Raw genomic sequence first — 13,739 nt, forward strand, 5'->3', positions numbered from 1 at the left:
CCAAATGAATTGCATCAGTAGAAATGGGCCAAAACAAGTAGTTTGTTAGCTGGCTTTGTAAACAAATATCCTTCTCATATGAGCTCCACTGCGCAGGCATCTACTACTTTAACATGACAGCTAAGCTGTCAAATAATAGGAAGACAAGCCAATGAGTATCTGTACCTTGCAAACATGACAAAACATAACCTAAGCCCAACAGATAAACACAAATTACTCTAGCCTTCATTTCAGTGGCTAGTTAGCTGCCCTTTATGGCTGGTTAGTGAAAGTGACAGCTGAGGTTGGCGCTTTGAGCGCAGCCCAAATTTACCGCTACACACCTTTTCTTGCCTGACCGACTAACTAGCTAGCTAGCTAAACACTGAAACTATTTCCATGTGACAGAGAGGAATCATTCGAGCTCCTCTGCTGATGTGCTCGCCTGTCCCAACCAAGCTATCATTACATGACAGTGCTTGCTATTCACCAAGTTTCACAGCATCAAACGTTGACAACACCAAACGTTCAGTATCAGTCAAGTTTGGACACCTACTCATTCAAGGGTTTTTCTTTCTTTTTTTTTTTTTTACTATTTTCTACATTATAGAATAATAGTGAAGACATCAAGACTATGAAATCACACACCTGGAATCCTGTAGTAACCAAAAGTGTTTTGTTTGAGAATCTTCAAGGTAGCCACCTTTTTCCTTGATGACAGCTTTGCACACTCTTGGCATTCTCTCAACCAGCTTCACCTGGAAAGCTTTTTCCGACAGTCTTGAAGGAGTTCCCACATGCTGGGCATTTGTTAGCTGCTTTTCCTTCACTCTGCGGTCCAACTCATCCCAAACCATTTCAATTGGGTTGAGGTCGTCTGAGTGTGGAGGCCAGGTCGTCTGAGTGTGGAGGCCAGGTCGTCTGAGTGTGGAGGCCAGGTCGTCTGAGTGTGGAGGCCAGGTCGTCTGAGTGTGGAGGCCAGGTCGTCTGAGTGTGGAGGCCAGGTCGTCTGAGTGTGGAGGCCAGGTCGTCTGAGTGTGGAGGCCAGGTCGTCTGAGTGTGGAGGCCAGGTCGTCTGAGTGTGGAGGCCAGGTCCAGGTCGTCTGAGTGTGGAGGCTGAGTGTGGAGGCCAGGTCGTCTGAGTGTGGAGGCCAGGTCGTCTGAGTGTGGAGGCCAGGTCGTCTGAGTGTGGAGGCCAGGTCGTCTGAGTGTGGAGGCCAGGTCGTCTGAGTGTGGAGGCCAGGTCGTCTGAGTGTGGAGGCCAGGTCGTCTGAGTGTGGAGGCCAGGTCGTCTGAGTGTGGAGGCCAGGGCCAGGTCGTCCAGGTGAGTGTGGAGGCCAGGTCGAGTCTGAGTGTGGAGGCCAGGTCGTCTGAGTCCAGGTGAGTGTGGAGGCCAGGTCGTCCAGGTGAGTGTGGAGGCCAGGTGTGGAGGCCAGGTCGTCTGAGGTGGAGGCCAGGTGGTCGCCTGAGTGTGGAGGCCAGGTCGTGTGGAGGCCAGGTCGTCTGAGTGTGGAGGCCAGGTCGTCTGAGTGTGGAGGCCAGGTCGTCTGAGTGTGGAGGCCAGGTCGTCTGAGTGTGGAGGCCAGGTCGTCTGAGTGTGGAGGCCAGGTCGTCTGAGTGTGGGCCAGGCCCAGGTGAGGTGGTGTGGAGGCCAGGTCGTCTGAGTGTGGAGGCCAGCCTGAGTGTGGAGGCCAGGTCGTCTGAGTGTGGAGGCCAGGTGTCTGAGTGTGGAGGCCAGTGTGGAGGCCAGGTCGTCTGAGTGTGGAGGCCAGGTCGTGGAGGCCAGGTGAGTGTGGAGGCCAGGTCTGAGTGTGGAGGCCAGGTCGTCTGAGTGTGGAGGCCAGGTCGTCTGAGTGTGGAGGCCAGGTGGAGGCCAGGTCTGAGTGTGGAGGCCAGGTCGTCTGAGTGTGGAGGCCAGGTCGTCTGAGTGTGGAGGCCAGGCCAGGTCCAGGTCTGAGTGTGGAGGCCAGGTCGTCTGAGTGTGGAGGCCAGGCCAGGCCAGGTCGTCTGAGTGTGGAGAGCCAGCCAGGTCGTCTGAGTGTGGAGGCCAGGTCGTCTGGAGTGTGGAGGCCAGGTCGTCTGGGAGGCCAGGTCGTCTGAGTGTGGAGGCCAGGTCGTCTGATGCAGCACTCATCACTCTCCTTGGTCAATTAGCCCTTACACAGCCTGGAGGTGTGTTGGGTCATTGTCCTTTGAAAAACAAATGATAATCCCACTAAGTGCAAACCAGATGGGATGGCGTATCGCTGCAGAATGCTGTGTTAGCCATGTGGGCTAAGTGTGCCTTGAATTCTAAATAAATCAGACTGTGTCACCAGCAAAGCACCGTCACATGACCTCCATGCTTCACGGTGGAAACCATACATGCGTCTCACAAAGACACTCCGGTTGGAACTAAAAATCGCACATTTGGACTCGTCCAGACCAAAGGACAGATTTCCACCAGTCTAATGTCCATTGCTCGTGTTTCTTGACCAAATCAAGTCTCTTCTTATTATTATTGGTGACCTTTTAGTCGTTGTTTCTTTGCAGCAATTCAACCATGAAGGCTTAATTCATGTCGTCTCCTCTGAACAGTTTGTTACTTGAACTCTGAAACATTTATTTGGGCTGCAATTTCTGAGGCTGGTAACTCTAATGAACTCATGCTCTGTAGCAGAAGTAACTCTGGGTCTTCCTTTCCTGTGGCGGTCCTCATGAGAGCTAGTTTCATCCGTGCTTGATGGTTTTTGCAACTGCAATTGAAGAAAGTTTCAAAATTCTTCACATTTTCTGCATTGACTGATCTTCACGTGTTAAAGTAATGATGGCCTGTCATTTCTCTTTGCTTATTTGAGCTGTTCTTGCCATAATATGGACTTGGTCTTTTACCAAATAGGGCTATCTTCTGTATACCACTACTAAATTGTCACAACACAACTGTTTGGCTCAAACGCATTAAGAAGGAAAGAAATTCCACAAATTAACTTTTAACAAAGCACACCTGTTAATTGAAATGCATTCCAGGTGACTACCTCATGAAGCTGGTTGAGAGAATGCCATGTGTGCAAAGCTGTCAAGGCAAAGGGTGGCTATTTGAAGAATCTCCCATTTTTAAAATATATTTTGAATCGGCTCTTTTTTTCTTTTTTTACTACATGATTCCATGTGTTATTTCATAGTTTTGATGTCTTCACTATTATGCTACAATGTAGAAAATAGTAAAGAAAGATTGACCCACTTATAACTCAATGTAGCCAAGTTAGCCATGTTATTAATACAACTTTGTTGACATATGCATCACTGAAGTATACTATGGGCTACTCTGTAATATATTCTGTGGAGGAAATGGATGATCATTTGAAATCTCTCTCTCTCTGTCTATAGGGCGTACTCACTCGTCGACTCCAGCCAGGTGTCCACTTTCCTCATCTCCATCCTCCTCATTGTCTATGGCAGCTTCAGGTGGGTACCCCGTCTAAGTGCTTACATCCCAGATAGGCAGACACTCGTCACTATGGGGCTCATCTTTTCTATCATGTTATTTCCATTATAGTAAGCATTGAACACCTATGTTGAGCTATCCACCCTTTTTAAAACAAGTCTTTGCTATTCTCTCTGTGAGAGAAGCTTGATTTATTTCAGTTAGTCAACCTTTCTTTCCACTTTTCCCTCTTTCCCCATGCAGATCGTTGAACATGGACTGTGAGAACCAGGAGAAGGATAAGGATGGTAACCCTGTCCCGAATGGGGCCTTCAACAATGGCAACACAAACAACAGTGAGTCTCACATATTTGGTGAGACATAAGACATACAGAGCGTGTGTTTTTCTTTTCTGTTTACAAGTTGGAAGTCGTCATACCATGGATTCTGTATATTTATTTGTTGGTTTGTTTGCTGTTACCCAGGCTATAGATGCAGCACATGCAGAAATGTGTATGCCTGTGTGTGTGTATGATAGTGATTGTCTATCTCTGTGTGTTTGAGCATTCTCACTTGTGCATGTATTGTGTTGTCTTGCAGGTATTCAAACCATAGACTCCACGCAGGCTCTGTTCCTGCCCATAGGAGCCTCCGTGTCTCTGCTAGTCATGTTCTTTTTCTTCGACTCTGTCCAGGTGGTTTTCACCATTTGCACCGCAGGTACCTGACCCGTCACACCACACACACAAACAAATGTGCCATAATGTTAGAGCATTTTCTTGTCTAAAGGCAAGCAGACATTAATTTAGTTGTTTCCTTAGAGCATGATATATTAGTTGTGCAGTTCGGCAAAATACAAGTCATCATGCATTGATTTAACAAAAATAATTCTCTGTATACTTCTTATGGGTGAGATGACAATGATTCACTGTTAAACTGAGTGGAAACCAATGGACTGAAACAAACTGTCTGGTTACGAGTAGTCTCTCCTTCACTTATCCATCTCCCTCTTTGTTGTTCCTCTTCAGTTCTTGCGACAATTGCGTTTGCATTCCTCCTGTTGCCAATGTGCCAGTACTTGACCAGACCCTGCTCCCCACAAAACAAGTAAGTAAGTTTCTTTGTCCATTTGTCTCACTCTCTTTCTCTCTCTCCCAGGACCCTGCTGTCTTCCTCTCCCCCTTCTGGCTCTCTTTATCTCTATTTTTCTCTCTTATCTCTCACAAATCTACATAATGCCATTTGAATCGGTGTGTGCCTGCTGGCCTGTGATCACTTTGGCACCAAAAATAGCAAAATACCAATTGTTCCGCAGCATATGCTAATGGGTCTCTATTCACTCCAAAGGCACAACTGATTCGGCACCATCCGTCCTCAGGCTCATCAATAGGATGTTAGAGATGCATGGTATCATGTTGGTCCACATGTCAAACTGAGAGGCTACCATAGCCAAGTCTCCAATGTCACAACTCTTTAATTCCCCTTTTCTGTTTGACAATGTAAAGCATCTGGCCTTTATTTGAACTCTTAAGTAAACTTTGCTATATCTACGTATTTAACCCCGTACATATCGACATGTGTTTAGAAAAGGTAATTTTCCAGTGAAGAGATTGTATTGTCCAGTGTGTATAAACCATCTCTCTCCCTCCTCCCCCCTGTAGGATATCGTTTGGCTGCTGTGGGCGCTTCACTCTGGCCGAGCTCCTCGCCTTCTCCCTCTCTGTCATGCTGGTGCTGATTTGGGTGCTGACGGGACACTGGCTGCTCATGGATGGTATATCATTGTCATAACTACCTTGTGTTTGAGCGTGTGTGGGGGCATAAACGGCGTGTTTCAGATTATTGTTTGCTATTGCCTTTCTTTAGTTTCTCTATCTCAGTTTGTGTCTCACTCTCTGAGCTCCATTACTTGTGTTTTTGAGCTGCATGTGTTCATATTAGAGGTCTTCATGGGTCCAACGGAACCAGAGTTTTCGAGATCGGGACTGGAGCGGGCGCGCGTCCTAAATTATGACTTGATTTTGTATTTGTGTGATGAGAACTGCGCACGCTTGTTATCTGAGTCAGCTAATTGCAACTCAATAAATCGTATAGCTTATGTCCAGCTGAAACTGGTACCGGCTGCACATCTCAGTAGCCTAGGCTACTGTTATTGCGAAGATGGAGTAAAACAAAAGTTAGGGGATGGGAAGTATATTGAAAAGAAGCTGACAAGGGGAATGTCCTCGGACAAGTTTTAATATTCTAGTGGACAAAGATGAGAAGCACGTTGGTGTGGCCTAATGGACTGTGCTATTTAGGTTTGATGCAATTTTCTACCTTTCATTGATTTATTTTCGTATTCAATCAATTGTGTTGTTATTATTTGTATTGTAAATCCATTATTATATACCTATTAATAATCTAAACCAGTTCTTTAAATAAGTTACGCAAAAATTGGTATGTTTTACTTTTTGTTGGCTAACTTTGTTCTTTGTATTTAGTTTAAGGCTAAATGACAAAAAAATCTATGTTAAAAGTAGGCCTGTTGTAAAATAAATAGCATTAATCTATTGCTGTCATTTGTTGGAAGGACTATTGTAGGCAATCTCTTTTGTTGGTAAAAGCTTCTATAGTCCAGTTCTGTATTTTTATTATTAAAGACTTGACTGACTTTTGTTACTACCCTAATAAAGTTAAGCAACTTTTGTGTAGGTATGGTTATTATTAGACTTAGGCAGTGCACACAGGCACTCAAACTGACTCTTGACAGTTGAACTTCGGGTGAGGGGACTGTTTTAGGCTTTGCAGAGTTGCTCCTTTAGGCTAACAATTATCATGCTTATCTTTCTAAAAAATATTCTGATAGAAAATGTACAAAGTAGCCTCCTGTACACGTATAGCAGTAGTAGCCTATACAGATATCTGACAAATCTAAAGAAATCCATGGTGCCGGCATATCTCTCTCTCATTCTCTCAAGGCTGGTCTCCCTTTATATATGAATATTCTACACAACCAATGGTAGTTTTTGTCATTTGTTATAGGCAGTTGTTAAGGGCACGTAACTGTGGATCATTTGGCCAATATCGCTTGTTTATTGATGGCGCTAGCAGCGCCCAGTTGGGAGTTTTCGTTCGTTCTGCTTTCGGATCTTGAACAGGTCTCTGAGCCGAACCAGCATGGATCTCTTTCACCACGGCCCTTTTCGGAATGGGTCTGACTGTCCTCGGGTCCATTGGGAACAGTCTGTTTTTAAAATGTAATTACTGCATATTTGGTTGGGTGGTTTTTGGACATGTGAAGCCTTCTAGTTCATGTCTGACCCCTCTCTCTCTCGTGCTCTCTGAGCTTCATTCATAAAGGTTTGATTCCTCTGTCTATCTCAGATCTGTGTGTGCATTTCTTTCCTTCTCTCCCCCTCCCTCCATGTGTGATATTCCTCTCTCTCTCCTCAGCTCTAGCCATGGGGTTGTGTGTGGCCATGATAGCGTTTGTGCGGCTGCCCAGTCTGAAGGTGTCTTGCCTGCTGCTGTCAGGGCTGCTCATCTATGACGTGTTCTGGGTAAGAGAGCCCCTCTCCTCCCTTCAACCCACCGCCACCCAGTTGACCCAAATACGACTGCTAAAACACAGGCAGGGCCATGAGTCATCAGGCCCGCGAGGGGGTCCAATCCGGGGGGGTCCAATCCGGCCCACGGGTGGTTTGAGTTTAAAAAAGTTACAAATATCTTGAATGTGTCCAGCGTGCTAATATTCACCAAAATTTAAGCTAGACAGTTGAGGAACATGGAAAATTCCAAAACACTATGATGAAAAATTAAGTGGGGGGCTGTCAATATTTTGATCCCTAGTTGCACCACACGTTCCCAAGCCATCTTGGTGTTCAATGTGTTCATTTATATTTTTTAAACTGTGGTGCTTTGTGTTTGATGTTGTAAATGTTTCTGCAACTTTGTGTGCTATTTTGGCCTCTTGTAAAAGAGGTGGTTAATTTCAATGAGACTAACCTGCTAATATATAATTCAAGTAAAACTATGGATAGAGGACTATTTTTAGCACATTTTGATGGTGAGGAAATGCACTAAAAAAATTAAGGGGTGTGTGAACGAGAGGTCGACCGATTAATCGGAATGGCCGATTTAATTAGGGCCGATTTCAAGTTTTCATAACAATCGTAAATCGGTATATTTGGACCCCGATTTTTGCCTATTTTTATTTATTTTTACACCTGTATTTAACTAGGCAAGTCAGTTAAGAACACATTCTTATTTTCAATGATGGCCTAGGAACAGTGGGTTAACTGCCTTGTTCAGGGGCAGAACGACAGATTTTTTTACCTTGTCAGCTCAGGGATTCAATCTTGCAACCTTGCGGTTAGCTAGTCCAACGCTCTAACTGCCTCTCATTGCACTCCACGAGGAACTTGCCTGTTACGCAGATGCAGTAAGAAGCCACGGTAAGTTGCTAGCTAGCATTAAACTTGTCTTATAAAAATCAATCAATCATAATCACTAGTTAACTACACATGGTTGATGATATTACTAGTTTATCTAGCATGTCCTGCGTTGCATATAATCGATGTGGTGCGCATTTGCGAATAAGGACTGTCATTGCTCCAAACGTGTACCTAACCGTAAACATCAATGCCTTAAAATCAATACACAAGTATATATTTTTAAACCTGCATATTTAGCTAAAAGAAATCCAGGTTAGCTGGCAATATTAACCAGGTGAAATTGTGTCACTTCTCTTGCGTTCATTGCACGCAGAGTCAGGGTATATGCAACCGTTTGGACCGCCTCATTTGCTAGAATTTTACGTAATAATGACATAACATTGAAGATTGTGCAAGGTAACAAGAATATTTAGACTGATGGATGCCACCCGTTAGGTAAAATACAGAACGGTTCTGTATTTCACTGAAAGAATAAATGTTTTGTTTTCAAGATGATAGTTTCTGGATTCGACCATATTAATGACCTAAGGCTCGTATTTCTGTATGTTATAATTAAGTCTATGATTTGATAGAGCAGTCTGACTGAGCTCGCAAGCATTCATTCAAACAGCACTATTGTGCGTTTGACAGCAGCTCTTCGCAATGCTACAAGCATTGAGCTGTTTATGACTTCAAGCCTATCAATTCCCGAGATTAGGCTGGTGTAACCTATGTGAAATGGCTAGCTAGTTAGCGGGGTGCACGCTAATAGCGTTTCAAACGTCACTCGCTCTGAGACTTGGAGTAGTTGTTCCCCTTGCTCTGCATGGGTAACGCTGCGTCGAGGGTGGCTGTTGTCGATGTATTCCTGGTTCGAGCCCAGGTAGCGGCAAGGAGAGGGATGGAAGCTATACTGTTACACTGGCAATACTAAAGTGCCTATAAGAACATCCAATAGTCAAAGGTATATGAAATACAAATGGTATAGAGAAAAATAGTCCTATAATTCCTATAATAACTACAACCTAAAACTTCTTACCTTGGAATATTGAAGACACATGTTAAAAGGAACCCAGCTTTCATATGTTCTGAGCAAGGAACTTAAACGTTAGCTTTCTTACATGGCACATATTGCACTTTTACTTTCTTCTCCAACACTTTTGTTTTTGTATTATTTAAATGAAATTGAACATGCTTCATTATTTATTTGAGGCTAAATTTATTTTATTGATGTATTATATTAAGTTAAAATAAGTGTTCATTCAGTTTTGTTGTAATTGTCATTATTACAAATACATTTTTAAAATCGGTCGATTAATCGGTATCGGCTATTTTGGTCCTACAATAATCGGTATCGACCCTGAAAAATCATAATCGGTCGACCTCTAGTGTTATCCCCAAAAGTGGCCCCTGGGCAAAATTAGATTGTCACCCCGGCAGTAAAATCAAATCAAATTTGATTGGTCACATACACATGGTTAGCAGATGTTAATGCAAGTGTAGCGAAATGCTTGTGCTTCTAGTTCTGACCGTGCAGTAATATCTAACAAGTAATCTAAACATTTCACAACTTCCTTATACACACAAATGTAAAGGAATGATTAAGAATATGTACATATAAGTATATGGATGAGCGATGGCCGAACGGCATAGGCAAGATGCAGTGGGGTTATATTATAGGGTTACATTATATAAAGTGGCATTGTTTAAGTGACTTGTGATAAATTTATTACATCCAAATGTTAATTATAAGTCTGTATGTTGGCAGAAGCTACTCCATGTTAGTGATGGCTGTTTAACAGTCTGATGGCCTTGAGATAGAAGCTTTTAGAAGTCTCTCGGTCCCAGCTTTCATGCACCTTTACCGACCTCGCCTTTTGGATAATAGCGGGGTGAACAGGCAGTGGCTCGCGTGGTTGTTGTCCTTGATCTTTTTGGCCTTCCTATAACGTCGGGTGGTGTAGGTGTCCTGGAGGGCAGGTAGTTTGCACCCGGTGATGCGTTGTGCAGACCTCACTACCCTCTGGAGAGCCTTACAGTTGTGAGCAGAGCAGTTGCCGTGCCAGGCGGTGATACAGCCCGACAGGATGCTCTCAATTGTGCATCTGTAAATGTTTGTGTTTTTGGTGACAAGACAAATTTCTTCAGCCTCCTGAGGTTGCCATACCACATTGTCTGTGCGGATGGACCATTTCAGTTTGTCCGTGATGTGTATGCTGAGGAACTTAAAACTTACTACCCTCTCCACTACTGTCCCGTCGATGTGGATAGGGGGTGCTCCTTCTGCTGTTTCCTGAAGTCCATGATCATCTCCTTTTGTTTTGTTGAGGTTGAGTGTGAGGTTATTTTCCTGACACCACACTCCGAGGGCCCTCACCTCGTCACTGTAGACTGTCAAAGTGGCTTACTGTATGTGCGAAGACATAAGGTACAGAGTTCCACTGTTCCAGGTCTCTTAGGGTAATTAAGGTGGACAGAGCAGAACAGGGAATAGAGCAGAATGGTATAGACTGACATTTCCATGCTAACAGGACAGTTGACGTTAATGGTTATTCCTGCTGTACACCATGGTAGAGCCTTAAAGGCCAACTCTGTTCTTCAATCACATTTGTCGTGGTTAGTCAACATGTGTAAGACAGAACTACAAACAGTGGCAATTTCTTAGGATTGCTTGAGCCCCAGTAGATGACTCTTCCATTTGTGTCTGTCCCCCAGGTGTTCTTCTCAGCCTACATCTTCAACAGCAACGTGATGGTGAAGGTGGCCACCCAACCGGCTGACAACCCCTTAGACGTGCTCTCCAGGAAGCTCCACCTGGGCCCTGGGATGGGCCGTGACGTCCCACGCTTGTCCCTGCCTGGCAAGCTGGTTTTCCCCAGGTACCATAGCCTGACCGTGGGAGGTGGGGTCGCTGGACTTGTGTGTGAACCTCCAGCTCCATTCACTAGAGCTGTATTGATTAACCTCTGGTGTTGTTATGAGCGCTGAAACTCACGCTTGTCTTTTCCCACCCTCTCTCACTCTTGCTTTTACCTTCCTGCTATGATGCAACCCACAACTGTCATCTCCTTATTATTCTCGTTCCTCCTCTTTGCATCCTGCCCTTCATTGTGTCTTGGTTCCCTCCCCCTCTTATTTTCTCCCAATATTTCATCCATCCCTCCCCCTTTTCCCCTTATATCTCAACCCTCTCTCCCTCCAGTTCCACAGGCAGTCACTTCTCCATGCTGGGGATCGGGGACATAGTCATGCCGGGGCTACTGCTGTGCTTTGTGCTGCGCTACGACAACTACAAGAAGCAGGCCAACGGTGAGGCGGGGGGGCCAGGCACACCCGGGCGCATGGGGCGCGTCTCCTACTTCCACTGCACTCTCATCGGATACTTTGTGGGTAAGAACAGAGTGGAGAAGCGAAAGTGGTGGGATGGACCATCATGTAACACAGGGCTGCCCAATCCTGTTCCTGTCAAAGCTACCCTCCTGTCAGAGCGACCCTCGAGTAGTAACTAGGGCTTGGCAAAGTGTCAGAAACCTTCTGGTAAATTTCCAGAATTTTTCTGGACTTTTTCCATGTGAAGTTAAGCCTGTGAATTTTGCTTATAAGCTAACTTTTTTTGATGAATTTAACAGTGAACATTTTGGGGGGATACTACACATAAGGCAATTCTAGGTCTTGTGGCATATTTTGGTTAAACTATTCCCAATTCAATGGAATTGCAACCCTTTGCATGCACAGTGCGCTCTTCCACCACATATACAACTGATTCTCAAGATATTGCACACTAATGAGAAGCTATTGAGCCCACACTACTACACTGTCTGAGCCAAGGACTACATACAGTGGGGCAAAAAAGTATTTAGTCAACCACCAATTGTGCAAGTTCTACCACTTAAAAAGATGAGAGGCCTGTAATTTTCATCATAGGTACACTTCAACTATGACAGACAAAATTAGGGGGAAAATCCAGAAAATCACATTGTAGGATTTTTAATGAATTTATTTGCAAATTATGGTGGAAAATAAGTATTTGGTCAATAACAAAAGTTTATCTCAATACTTTCTTATATATACCCTTTGTTGGCAATGACAGAGGTCAAATGTTTTCTGTAAGTCTTCACACAGTTTTCACACACATGCTGGTATTTTGGCACATTCCTCCATGCAGATCTCCTCTAGAGCTGTGATGTTTTGGGGCTGTTGCTGGGCAACACGGACTTTCAACTCCCTCAAAATATTTTCTATAGGGATGAGATCTGGAGACTGGCTAGGCCACTCCAGGACCTTGAAATGCTTCTTACGAAGCCACTCTTCGTTGCCCGGGCGGGGTGTTTGCGATCATTGTCATGCTGAAAGACCCAGCCATGTTTAATCTTCAATGCCCTTGCTGATGGAAGGAGGTTTTCACTCAAAATCTCACGATACATGGCCCCATTCATTGTTTCCTTTACATGGATCAGTCATCCTGGTCCATTTGTAAAAAACAGACCCAAAGCATGATGTTTCCACCCCTATGCTTCACAGTAGGTATGGTGTTCTTTGGATGCAATTCAGCATTCTTTGTCCTCCAAACACAACAAGTTGAGTTTTTACCAAAAAGTTATATTTTGGTTTCATCTGACCATATGACATTCTCCCAATCTTCTTCTGGATCATCCAAATGCTCTCTAGCAGACTTCAGATGGGCCTGGACATGTACTGGCTTAAGCAGGGGGACACGTCTGGCACTGCAGGATTTGAGTCCCTGGCGGCATAGTGTGTTACTGATGGTAGGCTTTGTTACTTTGGTCCCAGCTCTCAGCAGGTCATTCATTAGGTCCCCCCCTGTGTGGTTCTGGGATTTTTGCTCACCGTTCTTGTGATCATTTTGACCCCACGGGGTGAGATCTTGCGTGGAGCCCCAGACCGAGGGAGATTATCAGTGGTCTTGTATTATTTACATTTACATTTAAGTCATTTAGCAGACGCTCTTATCCAGAGCGACTTGTATGTCTTCCATTTCCTAATAATTGCTCCCACAGTTGATTTCTTCAAACCAAGCTGCTTACTTATTGCAGATTCAGTCTTCCCAGCCTGGTGCAGGTCTACAATTTTGTTTCTGGTGTCCTTTGACAGCTCTTTGGTCTTGGCCATAGTGGAGTTTGGAGTGTGACTGTTTGAGAGATTGGACAGGTGTCTTTTATACTGATAACAAGTTCAAACAGGTGCCATTAATACAGGTAATGAGTAGAGGACAGAGGAGCCTCTTAAAGAAGTTACAGGTCTGTGAGAGCCAGAAATCTTGTTTGTAGGTGACCAAATACTTATTTTCCACCATAATTTGCAAATAAATTCATTAAAATCCTACAATGTGATTTTCTGGAGAGAAAAAAAATCTAATTTTGTCTGTGTACCTATGATGAAGTGTACCTATGATGAAAATTACAGGCCTCATCTTTTTAAGTGGGAGAACTTGCACAATTGGTGGCTGACTAAATACTTTTTTCTCCCATTGTACTTTCTGGTAAGTATTGATTACAATACTGGGTGGGGTGAATATATGTTATGACACAGTTTTTTTAACCTAGTAAATAGCAGCCTACAGCAAAGTGTGTTTTAAATCATTTCTAACTTGTTAACAATTTCTGCTAGTTAGTTTCTGCTACCATTTGGGTTTTAGCTTGCTTGAGCCTGCTGACTGAGTGTTAATTCACCTGTTCCCATACATGTTTAATTTAAAAAATATATATCTTACAAAGGAGTTGTTTTAATCTAACTGCGTAATTATTTATCTGTACATGAAATTGTATTTGTTGTTTTTTTTTAAACCCATTTTCCCCTAAACTTTACAAGAAAATGCCATGGGCACTATCAGATGTGTGGAGACATTTCACTGCAGCTAATGTAGAAGGAAAAGCTGTGTACATTTGCAAATACAGTGCCAAATCATATGTGAAGAATGCAAC

General features: G+C 43.9%; 1 protein-coding gene across 2 annotated transcripts in view; it reads left to right on the forward strand.

Moving 5' to 3' along the window:
• Positions 1-13,739, forward strand: part of LOC124006974 (signal peptide peptidase-like 3) — a 50,315-nt gene that overhangs the window by 9,575 nt on the left and 27,001 nt on the right. The window contains exons 2-9 of one of the 2 annotated variants that reach the window (XM_046317187.1): positions 3,346-3,423; positions 3,647-3,738; positions 3,983-4,102; positions 4,411-4,489; positions 5,044-5,156; positions 6,818-6,924; positions 10,513-10,676; positions 11,000-11,187. In XM_046317187.1, the coding sequence (XP_046173143.1) occupies positions 3,346-3,423; positions 3,647-3,738; positions 3,983-4,102; positions 4,411-4,489; positions 5,044-5,156; positions 6,818-6,924; positions 10,513-10,676; positions 11,000-11,187 (941 nt within the window). Of the gene's footprint in view, positions 1-3,345; positions 3,424-3,646; positions 3,757-3,982; positions 4,103-4,410; positions 4,490-5,043; positions 5,157-6,817; positions 6,925-10,512; positions 10,677-10,999; positions 11,188-13,739 lie in introns of both variants that reach the window. The other variant, XM_046317186.1, reaches the window with a different exon arrangement.

The sequence above is a fragment of the Oncorhynchus gorbuscha genome, linkage group LG20 (assembly GCF_021184085.1).
Source record: "Oncorhynchus gorbuscha isolate QuinsamMale2020 ecotype Even-year linkage group LG20, OgorEven_v1.0, whole genome shotgun sequence".
Lineage (NCBI taxonomy): Eukaryota > Metazoa > Chordata > Actinopteri > Salmoniformes > Salmonidae > Oncorhynchus > Oncorhynchus gorbuscha.